The sequence below is a fragment of the Pongo abelii genome, chromosome 6 (genome assembly GCF_028885655.2).
Source record: "Pongo abelii isolate AG06213 chromosome 6, NHGRI_mPonAbe1-v2.0_pri, whole genome shotgun sequence".
NCBI classification, from domain to species: Eukaryota; Metazoa; Chordata; class Mammalia; order Primates; family Hominidae; genus Pongo; species Pongo abelii.
Window position 1 is genome coordinate 127,302,352 of NC_071991.2, and position 16,510 is coordinate 127,318,861.

Below are 16,510 nucleotides of genomic sequence, written 5' to 3' on the forward strand. Positions count from 1 at the left end.
ATTAGATGTCTTTGAGCTTCGGCCTTCTCAGTAAAAACAAAATCTACTTGGATGGGGAATGCAACCTTTGTTAAAACACAGAATCCTAGAGGATTTAGTGGAGAAAATTAGTGAAAGGAGAATCTGAAGGTTGGGGGGACTGTAATAACGGGGTATGAATAATCTGGAATGGCAAGGGCTCTTCAAAATGCCACCACCTGTCCTGATCACTGAGACCAAGTACTGCAAAAGAAGGTGCTGGCCTGGGAGGTCAGGAGGAAGGCGCTGAAGTTCTATTTACCAGCAGGAGACAACACAGAAATCACATAGGATCCTCATAAGCTACCTAATGTGGCTAACACAAGTGGAAAAATTCCTTAGAATGCCGACTTATAATGCTACCTTTGTGGATAGTCAAGTAGCAAAAATGAAATTTCAGGCAATTATCTTCTTTAAAGGGATCTAACAAAAGGAAAAAAAAAAATTCAGGCCGGGTGCAGTGACTAATGCCTGTAATCCCAGCACTTTGGGAGGCCGAGACAGGCAGATCACTTGAGGTCGGGAGTTTGAGACCAGCCTGGCCAACATGGCGAAACCCTGTCTCTACTAAAAATACAAAAATTAGCCGGGCATGGTGGTGCGTGCCTGTAATCCCTGCTACTCGGGAGGCTGAGGCAGGAGAATCACTTGAACCCGGGAGGCAGAGGTTGTAGTGAGCCGAGATCACACCACTGCACTCCAGCCTGGGCAACAGAGCAACACTCTGTTTCAAAAAAACAAAAAAACAAAAAAACAAAATTCAAATAAAGAATCAAATCAGGAAGACTGGGTTCCTAGAAAGGCCAAACTAAAAATGTTTACAGGAACGAACCACAAGACGAATGAGTAAGGGCCTGGGGTTAAAAGGATGTCCTGGGGTGTGGAAGAGAACAGATGCTTTGGGAAAGGAAGCTCATGTGCTCAGTCCCATCTGAGAACACCCCATTACGCTACTAAGCTGGAATGAGTATGTTTGAAAGCATATTCACTCCAGCTCAGTAGCGTATTATCCAGAAACGCTGACGTGTAGACTTGTAGTCATGCTGTTAAAGAGGATGGCATTAAGATCTCTTGTGAGAAGACAACAAGGTTGAGAGCTTCACTCTACATGGCTCTATAGATCCTAAGCTTTTTTTTCTTTTTTAAAGACGGGGTCCTCTGTGTCACCTAGGCTAGTCTTGGACTCCTGGGTTCAAGCAATCCTCCCAAATAGCTGGAACTACAGGTTTGTGCCACCACTCCCAGCTGATTTTAAGCATTTGAAACAATGATTTTTGATTTCTTCAACACATTGAATCCGCCTCTCCTGAACTCCGTTTCTAGACAGATATTTTCATATGTAACTGAACTCAACAAAAAGTGAGTAAAAGTAAAAAACTATTATCATCCATTAACACCTGAGGGGTTCTCTATCTTGGTTAGGCCTGAACCTCAAGGTCATCTTTAATTCTTCCCTTCTTCCTCATGCCCAAAACCAATCATGAAGTAATTGCTGAGATTTCTGTCAAATTATGCCCCATTGCAACTGCCATGGCCACTGCCCTCATACTTCCCTTAAATCTTTCTTGTCTTCCCTAAGGCAGGCTATTCAGAGACACCGGAATTATCTTCCTAAGCACTAATGTCTTTTTTTTTTTTTTTTTTTTTTTTTTGAGACAGAGTCTTGCTCTGTCACCCAAGCTAGAGTGCAGTGGCGTGACCTCAGCTCACTACAACCTTCATCTCCCGGGTTCAAGTGATTCTCCTGCCTCAGCCTCCCGAGTAGCTGGATTATAGGCATGCGCCACCACACCCAGCTAACTTTTGTATTTTTAGTAGAGACAGGCTTTCACCATGTTGGCCAGACTGGTCTCAAACTCCTGACCTCAAGTGATCCGCCCGCCTTGGCCTCCCAAAGTGCTGGGATTACAGGCATGAGCCACCATGCCTGGGCCCAAATATTCTTTAAGAGTTTCTCTTTCCCTATAGAATCAAGTTCAGACTCCTTAGTATAACATACAAGACTCTAATCTGGCCCAACTTCCATTTTCTTTTCCTTTCTTTTCTACTCAACAGAGTTCTAGCCACAGCAGAATACCTGCTCTTTCTGGAACATATCCTACACGCTGCTCATTTGCTTACAATGCTCCCTCAGTCTCGGATGTGCATATTTTTAACTGAGGGTCTATCACATGTCAGGCACTGTTTCGAGTGTTGAGACTAAAACCAGGACAAAGTCCCTGTTCTCATGGAGCCTACATCTCCCACTCATCTCCAAGGACCAGCTCAAATCTACACCTTCCTCAAAGTTCTTCCCAATGATACATGACCATTAACTTCTTTTTTATACCTCTCCTAGACTACAGCATTTAGCAGTTTGTCCTGTGCAACATTTATATACCAGTGTGTCTTCTGGCCTGGCCTATACACTTCTTAGAGGTAGAAACTAGGTAGTCATTCATCTATAAGGGCTAGCACAGTGCCTCACACATGAAAGAGAGTGTTTCTTGAATTACACAAAGTCTATCTCAATCTGCTTCAATTTATTTTTATTTACATATTTATTTTTGAGACAGGGTCTCACTCTGTTGCCCAGGCTGGAGTGAGTGCAGCGGCGTGATCTCAGCTCACTGCAGTCTGCCTTTCCGGGCTCAAGAGATCCTCCCAGCTCAGCCTCCTTCCTGAGTAGCTGAGACTACAGGCGAAAGCCACCATACCTCACTGATTTTTTTCTATTTTTCGTAAGACAGGGTTTCTCCATGTTGCCCAGGCTGGTCTTGAACTCCTAGACTCGAGTGATCCTCCTGCCTCAGCCTCCCAAAGTGTTGGGATTATAGGCATGAGGCATCATGCCTGGCCTCTGCTTCCATTTATGATTTTTTTTGTTTGTTTATTATTATTTTTTTGAGATGGAGTCTCGCTCTGTTGCCCAGGCTGGAGTGCAGTGGCCGATCTCGGCTCACTGCAAGCTCCGCTTCCCAGCTTCACACCATTCTCCTGCCTCAGCCTCCCGAGTAGCTGGGACTACAGGCGCCCGCCACCATGCCCAGCTAAATTTTTGTATTTTTAATAGAGACAGGGTTTCACCGTGTTAGCCAGGATGGTCCCGATCTCCTGACCTCGTGATCCGCCAGCCTCAGCCTCCCAAAGTGCTGGGATTACAGGTGTGAGCCACTGCGCCCGGCCATTTTATTTTTATTTTTTGCCAAGGCTGGAGTGCAATGGCGGCAATCTCGGCTCACTGCAGCCTCCGCCCCTGGGCTCCAGCGATTCTCCTGCCTCTGCCTCCAGAGTAGCTGGGATTACAGGTGCACGCCGCCACACCTGGCTAATTTTTGTATTTTTAGTAGAGACAGGGTTTCACCATGTTAGTCAGGCTGATCTTGAACTTCTGACCTTGGGTGATCCGCCCACCTTGGCCTCCCAAAGTGCTGGGATTACAGGCGTGAGCCACCACGCCCAGTCAGATTATTAATTTTTGTTGGGTGTAATATGTAGGAGAAAAGTTATATATATATATATAAATATATATATATATATAAAAATATATATATAAAAATATAAATATATATAAATATATATATAAATAAATAAATATAAATATATATATAAATATATATAAATAAATAAATAAATATAAATATATATAAATATATATATAAATATATATATATAATGAGATGGAGTCTCGCTCTGTCACCCAGGCTGGAGTGCAGCGGATGATCTCAGCTCGCTGTAGCTTCCACCTCCTGGGTTCAAACGATTCTCCTGTCTCAGCCTCTCCAGTAGCTGGGACTCCAGGCACCTGTCACCACGCCCCACTAATTTTTGTATTTTTAGTAGAGATAGGGTTTCACTATGTTGGCCAGGTTGGTTTTGAACTCTTGACCTCAAGTGATCCGCCCACCTTGGCCTCCCAAAGTGCTAGGATTACAGGTGTGAGCTAACACATCTGGCCTAGGTTCTATTTTTTAGAGATTAAACTATGAGTAAAATATTATGTCTGTTATTTTCTTTAAAATACTTCAGTACAAAAGTATAAAACAAAACAATCTTAGTGATTAAAACATGACATATCAGAGAATAATCACTTTCTAGCCTTTGCTAGGTCATGGTTACTTTATCAGTGGGCAGTTCAGGGTCAACCTTCTCTACCACAAAAACTGATGATCCCTCAAAAGCAACGAGTCTTGGGGAAGCCCAACTGGGGGAGTCATGCATTCAATGGCACATGGAGAGGGGTCTCTTCTGAAGTGCCTTCCTCCCCATTACATTGTTTTATTCTGTTATTATCAAAGCAAGGAGAAAATTATCAGTTTATCATTCACTATAACACACCAGGAAATTTCCTGATGGCATAATGAAAATCATCTTGCTTTTGGTTTAGGAAAGATTATACCTCCTTGACTGGAATAACAAATTTTAGGCTTTGCAGCCAATCTGAAAATCAAAAGTTGAATGTTCCACTGAAGTTTCTCCGGCCCACAAGGCAAGGGGGAAAACAGTTCTCCAACAATGAGAATCGTAGCAAATATTTTATTAATACACACTGTCACAGTCCTGGGATAGAAGAGTCCTCAGAACACGGCTCCACATTGAAGATGCTGAAATGGGTGGTCAGGTCCTTAGTCTTCCTTCTAGTCTGTTAACCCCACACTCCTTTAACAGAACCATGCTTGCTGCCCTTACCCTGTCCACATCCCTGAAAGGAAACGGGTCTCCCTCAGCCAGATGCAGATAGTTGACACTCACTGCCTTTGCTACGGCAGGGGGCTCCTTATGATTAACCCAGAACAGGAAAAACTTAGCGTCAGTTGACCAAAAGGAACTCAGCCTTAATTTTTCAAAAAGTCACTCTCATTCCAGCTATCTCCAGGAAGGCGCTGGAATATCTTCAGCATGAGCACAGAGATTCCCACTGCCGAAATATTCGGAATACTTTCCTTGATTTCTCAGAGAGACTCTGTAGGTAGAAAAGCTTATTATTAGTGATTACGTTCTTTTATAGAGACAAAGCATAGATCATTTGTCCCACAATAATCTGGATATGTCTAGGACTAAGTAAAAATTCATTTTGTAGAATGCTATACATAATGTATACCTAAAGTCAGACTAAAGATCAAGGGGCCAACGTTCTACTGTCAGACTCCTGTTAACACACTCTGAGCCTCTAAGACACGGCTTGTATCTTCCCTTCAGGCATCTGTATCTGTCCTCATCTTTGTACTTGAGGATGACACTTCTTCTGACTTGCCGTTAGTGCAGCATATGTTTTGCACTGGCTTTTCTTTTTTTTTGAGACGGAGTCTCGCTCTGTCGCCCAGGATGCAGTGCAGTGGTGCAATCTTGGCTCACTGCAAGCTCTGCCTCTCGGGTTCACGCCATTCTCCTGCCTCAGCCTCCCCAGTAGCTGGGACTACAGGCGCCTGCCAACACGCCTGGCTAATTTTTTGTATTTTTAGTAGAGACGGGGTCTCACCGTGTTATCCTGACCTCGTGATCCGCCTGCCTCAGCCTCCCAAAGTGCTGGGATTACAGGCATGAGCCACCGCGCCCAGCCTGCACTGGTTTTTCATTCATGATGCTGAATTGGCCCTAGTTCATTATTTTTTGTGAATAAGTACTTATGTGATGCCTAACTGAGGTTAACAGTATAAACCAAGGACAACTAATAAAAACACAGTTGAATGGCCCCTATGAGTTTAAGCTCTGGCCTTGGTCTTCACCACTTTTATATTTTAGTCGGCAGTGCTAATAATAGGAAGAATCTCACTGCCATCTGATCATGCCAATGAAGTACTCTGAGATTCTGAGAAATGGTGGTAAAGGGAGACAAAGTAATTCATTAGGAGACAAAAGCTCTTGGTGAATCAGAACACTTGGTTCTGTCTGCCTTTGAGAGTCACAATAAAGAGCAAATATTCCACGCAGAAAGGGTCTCAGTGAGAGTACAAAGAATGTCTAGCAAGATGATCCACAGTTACCGCCAGTTTCTCATATGACGCTTTCACAGGTTTTTTTTTTTTTTTTGAGACAGAGTCCAGCCACAGGCTGGAGTGCTGTGGCACAATCTCATCTCACTGCAACCTCTTGACTCCCTGGTTCAAGCGATTCTCCTGCCTCAGCCTCCTGAGTAGCTGGGATTACAGGCATGTACCACCACGCCCGGCTAATTTTTGTATTTTTAGTACAGATGGAGTTTCACCATGTTGGCCAGGATGGTCTCGATCTCCTGACCTCATGATCTGCCTGCCTCGGCCTCCCAAAGTGCTGGGATTACACGCGTGAGCCACCGTGCCCGGCCCACTTTCACAGTTTTTTAAAAATCTATCCTCTTTGAGGATGTTTCAGTAAGTTCCAGGAGGAAAAAGTTTGAACTCTTACTAATGACTGAGGGAAATTTAGTTAATAGAGTGACAAAGTTGAAAGAAACATGAGTTGAAAAAATAGTATACACTTTCTTCTTTTTTTTTTTTTTTTTGAAAGGGAGTCTCACTCTGTTGCCCACACTGGAGTGTAGTAGTGCGATCTCGGCTCACTGCAACCTCCACCTCCCAATTCTCCTGCCTCAGCCTCTGGAGTAGCTGGGATTACAGGTGCACGCCAACAGTCCTGGCTAATTTTTGTATTTTCAGTAGAGATGAGGTTTTGCCATGTTGGCCAGGCTGGTCTCGAACTCCTGACCTCAGGTGATTCCCGTGCCTCACCATCCCAAAGTGCTGGGATCACAGGCATGAGCCACTGCGCCTGGCCTCAGTATATACTTTTTTTTTTCGAACATCAGGATCCTTTACCACACAGTCTCACTAAGCTTTCTAGCTTCGTCACAGCAGCTGTCAGAAGGTTAAAAGACACACTACAAAAAAAAAAAGTCCTGGAATCCAGGGCCAATTATAAGGCCAACTTTTCCCACAACAAAACAAAAACAAAACCCCATGGGCTTTCTTTTTCGTATGGCAGTGACAGAGAGGAGTCTTATTGAAAACTGCCAATGTACTAGTTCCTGAAGATCTAGGCAGAGAAATGCAGATTTTTTTTTTTCTGTGAAAACTTGGAAAACCTTCACCTGCATATTTACTATGGGTACTAATATACATTTATTTTTATTTTTTATTTTTTTTGAGACAGAGTCTCTCTCTGAAGCCCAGGCTGGAGTGCAATGGCATGATCTTGGCTCACTGCAACCTCCGCCTCCTGGGTTCAAGCGATTCTCTAGCCTCAGCCTCCCAAGTAGCTGGGATTAAAGGCGCCTGCCACCACACCTGGCTTATTTATTTTTTTGTATTGTTAGTAGAGACGAGGTTCCACCATGTTGGCCAGGTTGTCTCAAACTCTTGACCTCAGGTGATCCATTCACCTTGGCCTCCCAAAGTGCTAGGATTACAGGCATGAGCCACCGTGCCTGGCCATGCAATTTTGGACTTTTAGCATTACTATAGTTCCCTCCAGTGGAATCCTGTAACCCTAGAAAACCATGACTCTAGGAGTGCTGCTCGTAAATATCTGCTGACAAGTATTATTTTACTTTGTCCTTGAAAGTTATAGACTATGGTCAGAAATTGTTACCAGTTACAAGGAAAATTTGGGAGTGAGCCAGCCAAGGACAGAACCCAGTTTTCATGATTCCGTATTACCCAGCCTATCACTTCCAATCTTTACACAGAGCAAACACTTGACTTTTCTTCTCAGTTGTCACCCACATTTGTAACCCACAGCAGTCATGGCTGCAATGGCTAGCAGAGTCACAGTCTGGGCTGTGGAACAGAGTAAAGTAATGTGCCCAGCTTGCAGAATGAAACCATCATCTTGGTGTCAGAGCCCAGTGCTCCAAACAGCTAAGTTAACTGGCCAGGCTCCAAGTGCAAGTGACAGCAACTGAAAGAAAAAGCAGCTGTCTGCAACATGAGGCCGGAGCAGCTGCCTGTTCATCTATTTCTGTTTCTGTACTCCTTTTCTACTTGGAGTCATTTTATTTAGGAGAACAAAATAAATTTATCAGAACTTGATGGAATGCCACATGCTAAACTGCAGAAAGACGAACTGGTTCTATGCCTAATCCCTAGGACGAAAGCAGAATGAGTCTAACTTGATGTATAAGCCAGGCACAGTGGCTCATGCCTGTAATCCCAGCACTTTGGGAGGCTGAGGCAGGTATATTACCTGAGGTCAGGAGTTTGAGACCAGCCTGGTCAACATGGTGAAACTCCATCTATTAAAAATACAAAATTAGCCAGGTGTGGTGGCAGGCGCCTGTAATCCCAGCTACTTGGGAAGCTAAGGCAGGAGAATTGCTTGAACCCAGGAGGCGGAGGTTGCAGTGAGCTGAGATCGCGCCATTGGACTCCAGCCTGGGCAACAAGAACGAGACTCCATCTCAAAAAACAAACAAACAAACAAACCAAAAAACCCAAATAACTTGACGTATGAAAGCTGAAGGCAGGCAGGGTGCTAATTATAGGCCCAGCCTCTGCTCCTCCTCCCATAAACAAACAGCAAGTGCTGCCCACACACAAGGCAGTGGCTTATCTCACCATGGAGTCCGTTTCAGCTGGCTGACTAGACTGTTTGTGGGCCAAGAGGATGGTCAGCACTGCTTTCCAGCCTGGCTCTGCTGGGGCGCTGGCATCTGGTTCAGTTCCACCATTCTCCCTGCTTTCTTTGCCAAGCGTGACATTCACCCAAGGGCACCAGTCTCTATGCTGAGAGGTGGGATCAAAGAAGCTTCGGGAAGATGTGTCCTGAGGAAGAAGAAAAAGAAATAGCATTCATGGGTAGATGCTATGTAAGTTCAGGGAGGCACTGCTGTTAGTTATCAAGTCCAGAATCTCACAACTACCCATACTTCGAGTGTTTATGCTCTCCTTCAAACTTTGCCTACACACTTTCCTCTCATTTTCTTTATTTTTTCACTCCTTTTGTGTTAAACAAACTATACCTTATCACAAGGGATAAGGGATACCCAACCCCCAGGCCATGGATGGGTACCAGGTCGCACAGCAGGAGGTGAGCAGCAGGCAGGGAAGCAAAGGTTCATCTGAATTTATAGCCGCTCCCCACTGTTTGCATTACCAAGCCTGAGCTCTGCCTCCTGTCAGATCAGCAGTGGCATTAGATTCTCATAGGAGCAGGAACCCTACTGTGAACTGCACATGTGAGGGATCTAGACTTCGGGCTCCTTATGAGAGTCTGACACCTGACGATCTGTCACTGTTTCCCGTCACCCCCAGATGAGATCATCTAGTTGCAGGAAAACAAGCTGTGGGTTCCCACTGACTCTATATTATGGTGAGTTGTACAATTATTTCATTATATATTACAATATAATAATAATAGAAATAAAGTACACAATACATGTAATGTGCTTATATCATCCCGAAACCATCCTACCAACCGTGGTCCATGGAAAAATGGTCTTCCATGAAAACAGTCCCTGGTGCCAAAAAGGTTGGGGACCACTGCCGTATCGGGTTTGTCCCCGTATCACACTGCTGTTCCATTTGCTTGAAATATCTTATTATTTCTCCAGAATCCACTCCAAAGGAACAAAAAGAAGCAAAAAACATGACTGACATTGTTTCCCTTTGGTCACCCAACTTTAAACTTATTCACATGGTCTACTTTTTGCATTGGACCATGGAAGGGCTCATGCCTGCTTCTCCATGCTGCCCAGGGAGGACCCAACATGCTGTTTATGCTCAGCCACTGCTACATGTGAAGTGGACTCACCGAACTGCTGGAGGAGCAGAGGCGAGCTCGCTTGGCTTTCCGCAGAGGGCTAGATGGTACCTCCAGGCCAGAGGGGTCTCCTGTTCCCATGCTTCGGGTCACTGGGCGAGTTCTGGTGGTGGGGCTAGCAGCCTCTGGCTCAGGACGGTCAACGGGACTGGAAGAGTCCCAGCTCCGAGTTCGAGAGACAATGGGACCAGGGCTCTTTTCAGCCTGAAGAAAAGGGGAGATAATGGAAGTACACGAATGATATTAATGATTATGGTCAGAAATACTTATTTCTTTAATCTTTTTTCTTTTTTTTTTTTGAGACAGAGTCTCGCTTTGTTGCCAAGGCTGGAGAGCAGTGAGGCGATCTTGGCTCACTGCAACCTCTGCCTCCCGAGTTCAAGTGATTCTCCTGCCTCAGCCTCCCAAGCAGCTGGGATTACAGGTGCCTGCCACCACGCCTGGCTAATTTTTGCATTTTTGGTAGAGATGGGGTTTCACCATGTTGGCCAGACTGGTCTCAAACTCCTGACCTCAAGTGATCCGCCTGCCTCAGTCTCCTGAAGTGCTGGGATTACAGGTGTGAGCCACCAGTTCTGGCTGAATTTAGCTTCTCCATTAGTGAACATAAACACTATGTGGTATTGTAACCAATGTAGTGGGAAGTGAAACCTATCCACCTAAATTAATTTCCAACTTTCTAACAACAACACTTTGCCAAGAATGTTGTTTAAAAGTCCACCCCAAACAAGCTAAGGCATACCTGCTCTGAGCCTGGGAAGAAAGTGGCATCCTGGCTCCGGGTCATCATCCTCCGAGGAGATTCAGGCACCAGAGGTAAGCGCTCTGGTCGCCCCTCAAGGCCTGGGATGGGGGAGCTGGTCAGGCCAAAGGATGCATCCAGGTCAGTCATGGACGATTCAATCTGCTGGAAGCCCCAGAGCCCCACCTTCCTCATACACTGCGAACATGTTATCAGGGAGAGCTGCATGGGTTCCAAAGAGGAACTAGATAGGAATGAAAAAGAAAGAGAGTTTTCTCAAAGTGTAACATTTCCAAATGACTAAGTGTAATGTCTCGTGAGTATGCTTTATCTCATCCAATTTCTGGAACAGTCCAGTGGACGGGGAACCATGTCCTATCAGAGCCTCTGTGCTCCAATCTCAGGACCCAGCTTCATACTTCATCATCTCTCACATATTTCCCATAGAAAGACCGCGGGTTCTTAGTGTGCTCTCTATGGTAAGACTGTTTTGCAGGCATGTTTTAAAAGTTTCTCGGCCGAGTGTGGTGGCTCATGCCTGTAATCCCAGCACTTTGGGAGGCCAAGGTGGGTGGATCACGTGAGGTCAGGAGTTTGAGACCAGCCTGACCAACAACAACAACAAAAAGGTTTCTTCTGTCCCTCTTTTTTTTTTTTTTTTTGAGACAGAGTTTAGCTCTTGTTGCCCAGGCTGGAGTGCAATGGTGCGATCTCGGCTCACTGCAACCTCCGCCTCCCGGGTTCAAGTGATTCTCCTGCCTCAGCCTCCTGAGTAGCTGGGATTACAGGCACCTGCCACCATGCCCAGCTAATTTTTGTATTTTTAGTAGAGATGGGGTTTCACCATGTTGGCCAGGCTGGTCTCAAATTCCTGACCTCAGGTGATCCGCCCGCCTTGGCCTCCCAAAGTGCTGGGATTACAGGTGTCAGCCACCGTACCCGCCCTCTCTTGTCCCTCTTAAAGTCTTTTCCCTTTAAACAAAAAACATTCCTTAATCTACCAAAGACAGCATATTTAAAATAAATCAAGATTTATTTACTGTCAGAACCAATCTTGATTTATTTTAAATATGCTCTCTTTGGTAGATTAAGGATAGTGGGAGTCTATGCCAAATTGAGCAGCTGGAATGGAAATAGCAACATGGGGGCCTAGAAGACTCCAGCTGGTGTTTCCTATGGTAGTTTTTATCAATTAAGCGGATTTTTCTTCCTTTCTAAAAATAGAAAAGAACTTCCTTTCTATTTTTCCTTCTTAAAAATAGAAAGGAGCTTATTTTCTTTCCATTTTTAGAAAGGAGGTTCACTGTTTATAGAACACAAATTCAGCCGGGCGCGGTGGCTCACACCTGTAATCCCAGCACTTTGGGAGGCCGAGACGGGCAGAACACGAGGTCAGGAGATCGAGACCATCCTGGCTAACACGGTGAAACCCCGTCTCTACTAAAAATAAAAAAAATTAGCTGGGCGTGTGGCAGGCGCCTGTAGTCCCAGCTACTCAGGAGGCTGAGACAGGAGAATGGCGTGAACCCAGGAGGTGGAGCTTGCAGTGAGCTGAGATCGCGCCACTGCACTCCAGCCTGGGCGACAGAATGAGACTCCGTCTCAAAAAAAGAACACAAATTCCCAGTTGAGAAGCACAGTACAAGAAACAAAGTTCAGTTGTGAACACCAAGAATTCCTGAATTCCAGTTCTGGTTTTGTTACTAATTCTTATTATCCATTCTCCTCGCACCATCCCCCACCCAGTTTTTCTTTGTCTCTTTTTCTCACGGGAAACACCATGTGATTTCTAAATACGATTAGTGACTGATGTATATGGGTGTAATGCTGTTGTCATGGTTCATGTCTCCGGGCAAAATTCGCTGACTCACCTACATGCCCAGCCACACACGGAGAGAATACAGGCAGTGACGTGGACTTGGATGTCTGAGCCTAATTTGGTTGTAGTTTTTCTCTCGTCAGTTCGGTGATCAAGTTCATCTTCAAGCAGGTGTAGGAGAAGACTGATCTTGTCTTCTGTCAAGCACTACAAGGGAGCCAAGTAAAAAACTTCATTTCAACCACCATAAAAAGAAACATTACACATTATAACATATCTAGATGGTACAAGCCGAAAATCAGGAAGGAAATTACAAACATGAAGATAGTTCTCTTCACAGAGAACAAATACTTCCAGGACAGAGCCATAGTATCACACAGAAGCTTTCTGAATTGCCCTGAATCTGCTGACTGAGAAAGATGGAGTCTCCCTGGAACTGCCAAAACTCTTGTTAGTACTAAATTGTTTTCAATTTACCAGCTGCAGATTTTCCCTGAAACCTGCAAACTTCAAACCCAAATAGTGAAAACAAATTACTGCTTGTGTCTTAGCCTGACGCTAAATTTACTTAAACATTAAAGAGGCTGGGCGTGGTGGCTCACGCCTGTAATCCCAGCACTTTGGGAGGCCAAGGCAGGCGGATCACAAGGTCAGGAGATCGAGACCATCCTGGCTAACATGGTGAAACCCCGTCTCTACTAAAAATACAAAAAATTGGCTGGGCATGGTGGCGGGTGCCTGTAGTCCCAGCTACTCGGGAGGCTAGCTGAGGCAGGAGAATGGCATGAACCTGGGAGGCAGAGCTTGCAGTGAGCCGAGATTGCGCCACTGCACTCCAGCCTGGGCAAATGAGCAAGACTCCATCTCAAAAAAAAAAAAAAAAAAAAAATTAAAAAAAAATTTTAGAGATGGGGGTCTCACTATGTTGGCCATGCTGGTCTTGAACTCCTGAGCTCAAGCAATCCTCCTACCTCAGCCTCCTGAGTAGCTGGGACTACAGGCATGCATCACTGTGCCCCAGGCTCTAAATTTACTTTTTAACAGAACAACAAAGCTTGTTAGACTTTGTTTTTGTTCTAAGAAAAATAAGGAACTATGACCAGGTGGAAAAAAAAAATTGCCTTGGCTAGGGACAGGGTTATATTCATAATAAGCATCAGAGGTTAATAGTTTCAGTCTATGGCCATACCACCCTGAACGCGTCCAATCTCATCTGATCTCGGAAGCTAAGCAGGGTCAGGCCTGGTTAGTACCTGGAGGGGAGTTTGGGAGGTTAACAGTTTGATGCTAAAACCCATACAACTCTCTTAATTTGAAGAGGCTACTATTTCCTACAGTAAAGCTTGTCTTCATGGAGTACCCACAGGGTGATTATATGGAACAGTAAATATTCAGTTTCAAAGTACAGATTGACTAGAGCATTTATTTTATTTTATTTTTGAGACGGAGTTTCGCTCTTGTTGCCCAGGCTGGAGTGCAATGGTGCGACCTCAGCTCACTGCAACCTCTGTCTCCCAGGTTCAAGCAATTTTCCTGCCTCAGCCTCCCGGGTAGCTGGGACTACAGGAACAAACCACCATGCCCGGCTAATTTTTTGTATTTTTAATAGAGATGGGGTTTCACCATGTTGGCCAGGCTGGTCTCGAACTCCTGACCTCAGGTGATCTGCCCACCTCAGCCTCCCAAAGTGCCGGGATTACAGGCATGAGCCACTGTGCCTGGGCTGACTAGAGCATTTAAACATTTCTACTCACGAGGAGAAAGGAGTCTGTTACTTTTTTTGAAAAATGATGGCTGGGCGCGGTGGCTCACGCCTGTAATCCCACTTTGGGAGGCCCAGGCGGGCGGATCACGAAGTCAGGAGATCGAGAACATCCTGGCCAACATGGTGAAACCCTGTCTCTACTAAAAATACAAAAATTAGCTGGGCATGGTCACACGCGCCTGTAATCCCAGCTACTTGGGAGGCTGAGGCAGGAGAATCGCTTGAACCTGGGAGGCGGAGGTTGCAATGAGCCAAGATCGCCACTGCACTACAGCCTGGCGACAGAACGAGACTCTGTCTCAAAAAAAAAAAAAAGATATGCAATAAACCATATGCAGTCACATTTCAGTATTTTCTGTTAAATAGTTTAAGTGGGCTGGGTGTGCCGGCTCATGCCTGTAATCCCAGCACTTTGAGAGGCCAAGGTGGGTGGATCACCTGAGGTCAGGAGTTTGAGAACAGCCTGACCAATATGGTGAAACCCCGTCTCTACTAAAAATACAAAAACTAGACAGGTGTGGTGGCAGACGCCTGTAATCCTAGCTACTCAGGAGGCTGAGGCAGGAGAATTGCATGGACCCAGGAGGCGGAGGTTGCAGTGAGCTGAGATTACACCATTGCACTCCAGCCTGGGAGACAGAAAGAGACTCGGTCTCAAAATAATAATAATTATTATTATTTAAGTAATAAATCAAGATAAAATTGAATTTATGGGAAGCATATATTCAGTGCAAACTTGAATCTATGCTTCCAGGTTACAACCCTAAAACTTGGCCCAAATAAACTCTCTGCTTATATACATATATGTTAAATTGAATCTATGCCATTTAAAAAAACATACCTAAACGTTCAAATGGAACTCTCAACTGTCACCTTCCTGGTGGAGACTGAAAAGGTCAGCTGAGAGACAGAGAAGCAGTTCTCTTCACAGCAATTGCATCTTCTTGTCATTAAAAGAAATGCTTCAGGTATAAATGCTGGCAACAACTGGAGGCCATTGTAGCCTAGTCAGGAAAACTCACCATAGTTTTCAAGTCCTCCGGCCTTAGGGAAGGAAGCTGGAGGTCCAAGTGACAAAGGCTTTGAAAACGATCTAGGAATTCACTAACAAGAATAGCAGGCTCTTCCAGGGGCAACATCCCAAATCGGTCTGTGGAAAAAGTAAACTGGAAGATTATATTGGTGTAAACTGTAAAAAATAAAAAACATGGCCAGGCATGGTGGCTCATGCCTGTAATTCTAGCACTTTGGAAGCCCAAGGCGGGCAGATCACCTGAGGTCAGGAGTTCAAGACCAACCTAGCCAACATGGTGAAACCCCTGTCTCTACTAAAAATACAAAAAATTAGCCAGGCATGGTGGCACGTGCCTGTAATCCTAGCTACTCGGGAGGCTGAGACAGGAGAATCACTTGAACCCAGGAGGCAGAGGCTGCAATGAGGCTGAGATCGTGCCACTGCGCTCCAGCCTTGGCAACAGAGAGAGACTGTCTCAAAAAAATAATAATAAAATAAAATAAATAAAAAACATGTATTGAATGATTGAGGAAATGTAGTAAAATTGATGAGCTATTTGATGGTGTCAGGAAATTATTGTTTTTCATTTTGATGGGGCTGTAATGATACTACTGAGACCATGTTTAAAAAGTAGAATCCATATTTTTTATATTTTGAAATATTTAGATAAAATGGCATAGTATGTGGGACTGAACTTCAAAACAATGCAGAGGGGCAGGGTGTTAGGTGTTAGGAATATAGAAGAAACAAGATCGGCCATGAGTTGATCATTGTTGAAGTTGAGTGATGGGGTTTCATTATTTATATTATTCCATGTACTTCTATACATGTTTGAAATTGTTACCTTAAGAAAGAGAAAACAAAACAGAGTTAGTGGAGGTGGATGCTTAAATAGGCGAAAAGGCTTAAAGAACCATCATTTTATAACTACCAAGTTATAACTTACTGTGAGCTAAGAACGAAAAAAATGGCATGTTCCTAAAGTCTACACAAGAGATACAAAAAGGCTTGCATTATAAGGTGAAGCTTAACTCGGTACCAGAGTAAATAAAGTATACAATTAGGAATTCTACTGGTAATACCTAAGTTGGAAAAGAAAGAATCTGCCTGAAATCTAAGCAGTGTGGAAACTGATTATATACTATAGTATAATTATCTCTGGCATTACCCAATTCATCTACTGCATACTTGGTACACTGGTACAAAGGCAAATGATGAGGGCAGAAAGGCCTTGCTAAGCTACTTCCTAAAGAGGTCAGTCTAGTAGGCCTAGAATGAAGTAGAAACTACACTGAATCCGCTTTTTTTTTTTTTTTTCCCCGAGACAGAGTTTTTGCTCTGTCGCCCAGGCTGGAGTGCAATGGTGCGATCTCGGCTCACTGCAACCTCTGCCTCCCAGGTTCAAGCAATTCTCCTGCCTCAGCCTCCCGAGTAGCT

At 44.6% G+C, this 16,510-nt stretch overlaps 1 protein-coding gene across 4 annotated transcripts in view; it reads right to left on the reverse strand.

Annotated features, from left to right (window-relative positions):
- Window positions 1-4,519: 4,519 nt before the first annotated feature.
- The window catches only part of ZC3HC1 (zinc finger C3HC-type containing 1), a 34,166-nt gene continuing 22,175 nt past the window's right edge, over window positions 4,520-16,510 (reverse strand). For all 4 annotated transcript variants that reach the window (XM_063725599.1, NM_001133992.2, XM_054559089.1 and 1 more), the window contains 6 exon segments: window positions 15,081-15,208; window positions 12,346-12,500; window positions 10,475-10,718; window positions 9,724-9,936; window positions 8,529-8,735; window positions 4,520-4,960 (listed from right to left, as the gene is read on the reverse strand). In XM_063725599.1, the coding sequence (XP_063581669.1) occupies window positions 4,892-4,960; window positions 8,529-8,735; window positions 9,724-9,936; window positions 10,475-10,718; window positions 12,346-12,500; window positions 15,081-15,208 (1,016 nt within the window). In that variant the 3' untranslated portion in view covers window positions 4,520-4,891.